General features: G+C 40.1%; 1 protein-coding gene across 1 annotated transcript; it reads left to right on the top strand.

Annotated features, from left to right (window-relative positions):
* Positions 1 to 254: 254 nt before the first annotated feature.
* Positions 255 to 9,395, top strand: LOC110004200 (butyrophilin subfamily 3 member A2-like). The gene is made up of 5 exons (XM_065950531.1): positions 255 to 957; positions 1,909 to 2,250; positions 7,081 to 7,359; positions 7,437 to 7,580; positions 7,787 to 9,395. Exons 1-5 carry the CDS (start codon positions 822 to 824, stop codon positions 8,608 to 8,610), a joined length of 1,725 nt encoding a protein of 574 aa, XP_065806603.1. The 5' UTR covers positions 255 to 821; the 3' UTR covers positions 8,611 to 9,395.
* Positions 9,396 to 9,735: the final 340 nt, after the last annotated feature.

Raw genomic sequence — 9,735 nt, 5'->3', positions numbered from 1 at the left:
AACAAAGGACTGGATGGATTTATCTCAAATTTTGTGGGTCTGTAGACACTCAGGTTACCCAAATAAATGTCCACAAATACTGTCAAACTGGATTTTTCTTTTCCTTTAATATATGAAGCAATGGTCACTGCATGTGTTCTTGTTAGTAAATAAAAAGAAGAAATAGCACAAAGACCTTCAGTGAGTGCAGTGGATGTTTATCACGGCTTTTTTGCTTCTCTGAGCTGTTCTGCAGATAAACTTTGATAAAATATGATTATTAAAGCAGAAATGTGTCCGTTAATGATATTTAACTGAATGTACGCTCAGTGTCCAGTTTATTTGTTCCACTAATATGAATTATAAACAACTTCTTACAAGCTGAGCAGTTAAAAATACTCACTAGTAGCTAATTAAGGGTTATTGATTCGGAATAGTGCAAGTGGAATTTATTTCTAAAGCTGGTTTGAACAAACTTTTTACAAGTGCAACAAGACTAATTCAAATGTTCTTGTTTATGATTTGATAAGAAAATGTAGAAATTCACAGAGGTAAGTTTTGCACACGAGGTCGTATCACATCACAGATTTTGAGAACGATGATTAAAACACATGTGGAGTCTCAGAGACCCAGAAACAGATTTCTGTTCTGACAACCCAAACAAGTCAACCCTTCAAAATCATGTTTATAAACCATTCTAATAAATCAACTTGAGGGCTTTGAGGTCACCATCACCCCATACTGACGTTCATTTATTTACCTACAGTTTGATTAACTGTGGTCTCCGACCTGCAAGAGGCTTTTTAAGTGCTCCTCAGTATCGTCTTTTTTAATGTTTTATCATGCTGTATTTTACTTTTCACAGCTCCAGGATGATTTACGTTTCCAACACACGGTCCCTTCACTATCAGCATGGTGCCTTCACTGACCTGCTGTTCTACACTGTTGTCTTCCTCGCCCTGATGAACTCATGTAGAGGTAAGTTACAAACATTACAAACAGTGTGGTTCATGTTGACATGAAGAGTTATTTAAATTACTGAAGTTTAAAGTGATACTTCACCTGTTGAAACATGAATCTGTATTGACATTGGGTCATATATTTAGTAGAATTGTGAAATAAATTTTGAAGTTGGTGCCTTCTTGGCTGTGAAAAAGCAGAAAGTGTCTTTTTGGCTCACCGCAGGCCACTCCCACTAAGGTCCTCTAGTTCAGAATCAGAAATACTTTGTTAATCCCAGAGGGAAATTCGATCGATAGTTTCTCCAAAATATACAATATAGCAGTAGAAATATAGAAATAAAAACATTTACAGACATATTTACTTCAACACATAAAGCTGTTTCCTCAACTGATTCAGAGATTTCTTCCAGAATTCTTGGAAATTCCTGGCGGAAAACAGACTCTATGTCTGTGTCCATAGGCAAACAGTGAGAGCACCGACACTACCAGTCCGCCCCAGCTTCTCGTCCTCACCGCCGCCGACAGGCAGGCATCATGTCTCTGTTGCTGAGCTGGCAGCGGCGGCAATATAGCAATATAGCTGCGAGACGGTTGCTGCCCACATGCTGGTCTTGTGTTGTGGAGCCCAGCCGCCGGGCTCCCCGCGGTCAGGCTCGCGGTGGCCGGGCTCTGAAAATATCAGGAACTAGCGTTGTAGTTTCACCCCGCTAACCGCAACAGTTTCCAGTGACGCAAAAATCGTCATTTTGCGTCACTGGAAGCTCCTTTTCAGACTTAGAAATACAAAGATTTCCCATCTGAGGGGAAAATGAGGGAGAGATACACGACCATTCAGAAATACTACCAGGTATCTAATGATACAAAGCTTAAAGTGAAGTATCCCTTTAAGTTTGTGCTTCTAATGACACCATATGGCTCACATTTGCTGAGCTGTAGGAATAAAAAATGAATCCCTGTTTGTTTGCAGCTCAGTCTGAGGTGATCGTTCCATCTCAGCCAGTAGTTTCATTGGTGGGTGAAGACGTTATTCTGCCATGTCACCTGGACCCCGTCATGAATGCTTTTGACATGACTGTGGAGTGGGTGAGACCTGACCCGAACCCCAGATTTGTCCTGGTGTGGCGTCACGGCCAAGAACTGGAGACTATAAAACATCCGTCCTTCAGTGGAAGAACATCAGTGTTCATCGATGAGCTGGAGAAGGGAAACATCTCACTGAAACTCTCCAAAGTTAAAGTCTCTGATGAGGGAGGATACAAATGCTTCCTGCGTGCATTGTCAAAAATGTCCACTGTTCAGCTTGTAGTAGGTAAGAGGACATGTTTTTATGATTATTTAATAAATGTTCATGCAGCGGTCGTGGATTTGTTGCTGATGAGAGAGGAATATGTTAGAAAGGATATGTGCATTCAAATCTTTCATTGGTGCTTTCAAAGTGTTTATCTGTCCAGATGATAACGACACATGACGTGATAGTTTGCACACAGAAACAACATGACAACATGTTCACAATACTATCAGTGTGATTGACTAAACTACTCAAAAAGCTTAAAGGGGCTATATGTAACTTTTTACACGTATCAATCGTTTTTTATCGTCCATTAATAAGCGAACGGTTAACTCGTGAAAAAGTAGATGTTCATCTGTGTTGCCTGAATAAAAAAAAATTTCTGCGAAAGCTCCAGGAAGTGACATTTTATGTATGTTCTCAATGTCCTCCTCACTCCGCTCCGCTTACAGAGATCAACAGTACAAACTCATCACACACTCCTGCTCTCAGCCAGTGCCTGCAGAGACTGTCGTTTGGAGAATGAATACAGACACACAGACTCCTTCACAGACTTTCACATGTATGACCACTTACCTCCTCTGTAAACATTATGCTGGTAAATATCCAGTGTTTCGCGGCCGATGATGATGCTCGTTTGTGTACGTAGGAGAGCATATGACGAGCACGCGAAGGAGAGCGAGCAACAGGTTACTGGTACAGTTCGCCTAACAGCCATGCGGTGTCACTACAAGCCAAGGGGCAACCTCCGGTCTCGAAAAATGAAGCCTATGCGGAAGTACAAAAAACTGCAGTTCCTCGAGGTTCCACTTGAGGCTGGCTGCAGAAGCGCCGGAAGTGCCATAAGCCCACAGCCAAAAAAGCCCGTTTTTAGCACAGGAATCAACATGTTTACAGCCTGGTTCAAAAAACGAGATATATCTGAGAAGTTGACGGCCCCTTCTCCTCACACTGTGGGGGGGTGAATTTTTTTATAACTCATCGGATTTTATTCTATTAAGGAAAACGACTATGCCCATATTTGGTTGTGTCAGATTTGATTGACAGCTCTGCGTGCTGCATCTGTCTGTCAGGTCAGGAGGTCAGGAGGTCAGGAGGCTAACAGCTTGATCCGTCTGATTTCTCCTCTTTCTTACTTCGTTTGGAGAGTTTGTTTAACACATATCTGACAACATACATGGCTTGCTGTGCGGTTAACAGACCATCCAACAAGTTGATGCTTCAGTTTTCTTCGGTAAGTGATATAGTAGTGTTATATTTACTGTATACTTGTGTGTCGGTATTTATATTTACGGACCTAGCTTGTTTAGCGTTAGCTTGTAAACCAGTCGGCTAACTGTGTAGCTCATTATTTACATTATTTACATTATTTACAATGGTTTAGAAATGTTTGTTGTTAAGATGTTGTTGTTGAAAATAGTGAGTTTGTGTGATGTTAGAAGCTAAAGGTTCATCTCGGTGGTTAACCACAGACTGTAAATATGGTTATCTGACGTTATGATGAATGTTATACTCCACGTAAATGTGGACATTAAAAAACAAACTTTGTGTAGTAATTATCCGTCAGTAACATAAACTGAACTGAACCTCATATGCTGTGTAGGTTATAGAGGATGACATTAAAGTTACATGGTTGATGTAGTGTCTTAAGATTTGTGCAAACTGTTAACAAATAAAAAAACTTCACTTTGTAAGAGCATCTGTAACCATTAAGAACTATATTAATAACCATATTAATTTTCACTGAACTCATACACAGAATATAGCTGTAGAAACATAAAATATAAATAACATGGAATGAAAATAAGATATAAAGCACATAGATATAAAGTATAAGAAATAGTTTGAAGAATACAGCCATGTACTGAGCTCATGTTAATAATAAATGAGTTACTGTATGTTCTGTACTAAAGCACAGAGAGTTGGGACCTGTTAATGATTTAAATAATTCAGATTATATTTGTTTCATGTTAAGATGAAGTACTATCCACAATAAACTGCTTAATTATTCCTCACACAAAATCTGAGACAATTTGATGTGGAATATCATTGTGTGAGTGAGAGAGCTGAAAACAGCATGATTACGACAATGTTTATCTTCTTAACTTTAAATAGATGTTGATTACCTGAATACCGTACCTTTGTTGTCTGGGTAGTACACTGCTGAATTTATAAATGTGCTCTTACACACAGATGAATACAGAAAAATAGATGAGAACAAACAAAATGATTTAATGAATAACTGATATTTTCTCTCTTTCTTTGCCATCCGGAAGACCCCTCACTAAAAGTCCATGTTCTCCTGGATCCATGTCACATGCTCGAGCTTCTTCTGAATGACTTTTCAACAGTCGACGTTCTGCTGAGAGAAGATGGCCAGCAGATAAGACAGCAGTACATGAAGGAGCTCCACAAACTTCAGAAGAAGGAGGAGGAGGGTTTGCACTTTGGAAGACTGTATTCATGCTGTTCAAATAAAACTAGATCTCCTCCAAACAACTTGCAATCAAACCATTTTCTTCCCATTTTAAAACCCTTTGTCCAGTTTAGATGGGAGAAGTTGATATTATGTGATATTGATCAGGGAAGACTACATTTCTAAATCATTTTTAACTGTGTTTTTATTCACAAGTTATTGATCTTATTTACTCTCGATGTATCTTGATTTAAGAATGGGGCTGTGTTTAAGGGCAAATGTGGCAATGACTCTGTTCCATCCCACTTTCAGAAATGAACTGCATTAGTATTTATCAAAAGAATAAAAAGTTGTGTAAAAGTAGACTTCCTTCCCTAAGCTATTGAGTTGAGCATTAATGCACATTTTAGTCTTGTCATTTCAAATCTGAAATGTATACTCATAAGTAGACATAAAGGAGTGCATTTATATAGAAATATTTAATTAATCTGAAAAACAACATTAAAAAAAATCTGTTTTTACAGCAGAGATTAACATGTTTACAGCCTGGTACAAAACAAACAAATAGGTGTGATTAGCTCATGTCTCGATGGACACACACTGTATGGGGGGTGAATGTTTTGATGACTCATCAGTTTTGATTTGATGAAGAATAAGAGTTATTTACAATAAGGCGTGTAGCTGACCAGCTTGACAGGCGGGTGCGGTGTAACGGTTTGTCAAGAGGTTTAAAACACGCCTCAGCTCCAGCTCTCAGCCTGTGGGTGACATCACTCAGGCCATCCGGGGGAGACCTCCCTCGCAGCGAGTTGTTGAAGAGAAGCAACTGAAGTCCACCTCAGAAGAACCAACAAATACAGATGTTGTTGAGGCTCAGGTTTCTTCCTCTGTCTCTGCAGCTCTCTGGGCACCTCGACGGACCAGTCACCAGTAATCCACACTGTGTCTATAGGAGAAATACAAAGGTGTTCAATTAATACCTCAGACAAGACAAAATGTACAGTTAACTACATGTGACAGCTCAGGGTGTTTTTTTGTTATGAGCCACATCTGCAGGAATAATATTGAACAAGGTAGCTGCAACTCATCATAATAGATGCCAGTCTTAAACACTATTTTTTCTAATACTTAAAGTTTTTGGTGTGAAGCTGACACTGTCCACAGACTCCATGACTTCACGGGGTTCTATAGAAAACAAATGTCTTATAATAAATACTAAATAATTATTTTTCAATTGTCATGTTCACCTCATCGCTGTTGACATCAGTAAATATAAGACACAGACATTCCTCTTTTTGTCAGAACAGTAACATGAACTGTATGCTTTGTAATATTGATTTCTTCTGGATGTCTCATATTTATTTACAGTCTATGGATAAAACTTTGTTAATGTATTTCTCTGCTAACACTGACAAAGACTAACTGTTCTGACAAATAACTAATAACCATAGTTGTATATTTAAAAAAGTGTAGTTTTAAGACTTTAATTAAATATTTGGGTTGAATATAATTAGTTTTAACTGTGTTGTAGAAAAGTTAAATGTTAACTTACTGTTTGTAGAGTTTTCTCAGGACGAGCAGGAGTAGTTGATGATAGCAGCCTAGCTGTTAGCTATGCTGTGAAGTGGACTGCTAACGTCGAGCTGAATGGGCGGAGTTAAGTCCCGCCGGTCCCGCCTTACTGCTGTTGCTAGGTTGATCCGAAGTTAGGTTGAGACTGCAAATCCAATATGGATGTGGCCGTCGATTGGACTCATTTTCTGCCTATGTAACAGACGGGTCAGGGTTCGTCCAGTAATATTTACAGTCTATGCTACAAGCGCAGTATTTTGTTACATATAGCCCCTTTAAACAGCTTAAACGTTACTGTTGATGCACGTAGCAGCCATGTTGGATTTAACTCGGCCTACTGAAGGTTCTCTGAGTTTCCTGGTTGGAATTCTGACTTCAGAGGGGCGTTCCTGATGACATATCAGACTGGCAAATCCACATTTCCGACTTCCCAGATCAAATGCAACGTACCATGTGTCTGTACCTTTAAATGTAAATGAGCTGTGTCTGACCACGCCCCCTCTCTGGAAGGGCTCGGGTGTACTCGGTCTTTCTCGCTCCATGTCCTATTGTTTACGGTGATAAGGCAGACTCAGAGGGCAGAACAAACACCTAGCTGTGGGAGTGTCACCCACCTGGGGGAGGGGTTACTGCCCTTTGTGATGTCATGAAGGGAAAATCTCCAAACGGCCTGTTTGAGCACACATTTTCTAAAAAGTGGAACAGGCAAAAGATGGAGAGGATGGACTTTTCTCATTATTGGGGGTTTGTAGACAGGCTAGAGACACATGTTAGAGTTAGAGGAACATGGTGAAGTGTGTTTGGCATAATGTGTGACCTTTAATAGAGACCTTATGATGATGTAAGAAATCTCTCCTCTGTAGGTTCTGTCTCCTCACCTGTTGTTCAGATGACCAAAAACAACAATGGAGTGTTGTTAGAGTGTGAGTCTGCAGACTGGTATCCAGAGCCAGAGATGTTTTGGCTGGACGGCGAGGGAAACCTCCTCTCTGCTGAACCCACTGAGACAGTCAGAGGTCCTGATGGTCTCTACACTGTCAGCAGCAGAGTGACTGTGGAGAAGAGACATGGGAGAAAGTTCACCTGTAGAGTCACACAGAGCAAGATCAACCAGACCAGAGAGAAGCACCTCACTATTCCAGGTAAATATAAGTCATTCATTATTTATGTGATCAATGAGCTGAACAGTAAATACAAACAATATTTTCTTCTATTTCAGATCATTTCTTTGTGGTCCCTACTCCCAGTCCCTCCAGTACTCCTCGTACTCATGTTGTTATCGGCGCTGTGATTGGCTGTGCTGCTTTGCTGTTCATTCCTGTGATCATCTTTGTTGTGTGGAAATGGAGACAAAAGAAATTCAGTAAGTGACAAACTGTCAGTCTTCTGATTGTAAGACTCCTAAAGGTTTTATGAAGTCATGCAGACGTTTGATGATGTATTGATGAGATTAGAGTTCAAGAAGTGATTAGCATTTAGTTTTAGTTTCATTTGCATACATCCATTTATGATGAGGTCAGCTTTTATTCACAAACTTCACCAGTTGTTCCATCTTTTGTGTCTTCACAGAAAACAAGAAGAGGAGACGTGAGGATGGAAGTGAACACTCTGAGGAAGAAAAACCAGTCACATCTAAAAGTGATGAAACAGGATTTCAGGTTGTGAATGAAAAAGAAGAAAACCTTCCACTCATTTCAGTTAAAGAAGAAGAGAATAATGCTGACACTACAGGAGAAAAGAGTGAGACTGAAGATGAGCTTGTGACAGAGCCAGTAAAAGACATCGTCTCTGCAGCAGGAAAACGTGAAATGAAGGAAACAGATCTACCTGTGATTCTAAAAGAAGAAGAAACAAACCAAGAACAGGGACAAAGACAAAGACGAGAAACAAATGATGGAGACGAGAGTGAACAGGAGACAGTGAAACCAGTTACAGACGATTCAGGACTTTCAATACAAATAAAACACATCAACACTGATCAGAAGATGGAGAGGGAAGAGACACAGCAAGAGGCAGTGAGTGATGAAGACGAGAAAGAGACAAAAACTGAGAAAGAGAGACCAAAGATGGATTATAGGGAGGAGCAAACAAATAAAGGAGGATCTGGATCAACAGGATGGAAGAAGCAACAGGAGAACCGGAGAGAAGAAATCAAACTGAAGGCAGATAGAGAGAGCAAAGAGAAGCTTCAGTCAGAGATGAAAAAAAGAAAACCTGAGGATGACAAACCAAACCAAGAGCAGGAACAGGGACGAGAAACAAATGATGGAGACGAGAGTAAAGAGGAGACAGTGGGGCTTTTTGAGAAGGAATTTCTTGATACCTATAGTTTGACGTTATTGTATCCAGAGTGGTCTCCTTATTTACATCCAAATCAATGTTTTAATCCCTGAGAATATCTGTGATGTGAACCTCACACATGATGCACACCAGCTATTGTTGCACACTTGAAGAAATGACTCTCAGTGTCTTTTATATGTTTAATGTAGAGCTCAGAAACTGTAAATGTACACAAACAGAAGAGCACATTGTTGGCAACAAGCTTCCGCACATCTTCATTTCTCAGCACATCTAGCTTCAATGTGACTTTACTGTTTGACTCACAAAGTAGTACACTCCATCTTGTGGCGAAAACAGGTAATAACACCTACAGTACTTGAGACCACATTGTTAAACAACAAAGATATTTAGGGGATACTTGTTTTTAAACACTTAAGAACTTCCTGTTCTCACACTATTAAAACTGTTATGATTGGGGCCCTGGTGGAGCAGTGGCCTCAAAGCGGGCGGCCCGGGTTCGAATCCAGCCTGTAGCTCCTTTCCCGCATGTCATTCCCTACTCACTCTCCCTGATTTCTGACTCTATCCACTGTCCTATCTCTACATTAAAGCCCCCCCAAAGAATGTTATGATTGGATTATGATAAAAATTAAATGCATCTATTTTACCATTAGTTTGTTGTTATATGACAAAATGTTTTCCAACAATCTCACACATTTCAGTTTAATCAGTAGTGTCTGCAAGGTTTCTATCTCGTCCTCTGCTGATCTCTCTCTCTCTCTCTCTCTCTCTCTCTCTCTCTCTCTCTCTCTCTCTCTCTCTCTCTCTCTCTCTCTTCTCCTGTTCATCATCTGCAGCTTTCTGTCTGGATAGAGAGAATAAAAGCATGTCAAAGTGATCCCTCAATAATTGTTCACTAATTGAACAAAAACACTTACGATCACAAAGACAAACACACATACTCTTATGTACATATTTTGCAAAATTCAGAAGGGACTGAGTTATTTTTTCTGTCTGGATATGAACCCTCAAACATCTCTCATTCTGCAGCTGTAACACTGACAGAGTGCCTAAACACAGTCATACTCTCAGCTGCAGCAGGAAAAAAGGTTTCTATCTCGTCCTCTGTCTCTCTCTCTCTCTCGCTCTGTCTCTCTCTCCCTCTCTCTCTCTCTCTCTCTCTCTCTCTCTCTCTCTCTCGACAGGTAGATCGCTGACTGATTCTCAGTCGATCGCGA

This window comes from Labrus bergylta, chromosome 2 (assembly GCF_963930695.1).
Source record: "Labrus bergylta chromosome 2, fLabBer1.1, whole genome shotgun sequence".
Classification (NCBI taxonomy): Eukaryota; Metazoa; Chordata; class Actinopteri; order Labriformes; family Labridae; genus Labrus; species Labrus bergylta.
Note: the sequence above shows the minus strand (reverse complement) of the source record. Positions and strands in the feature narration are given on the sequence as shown.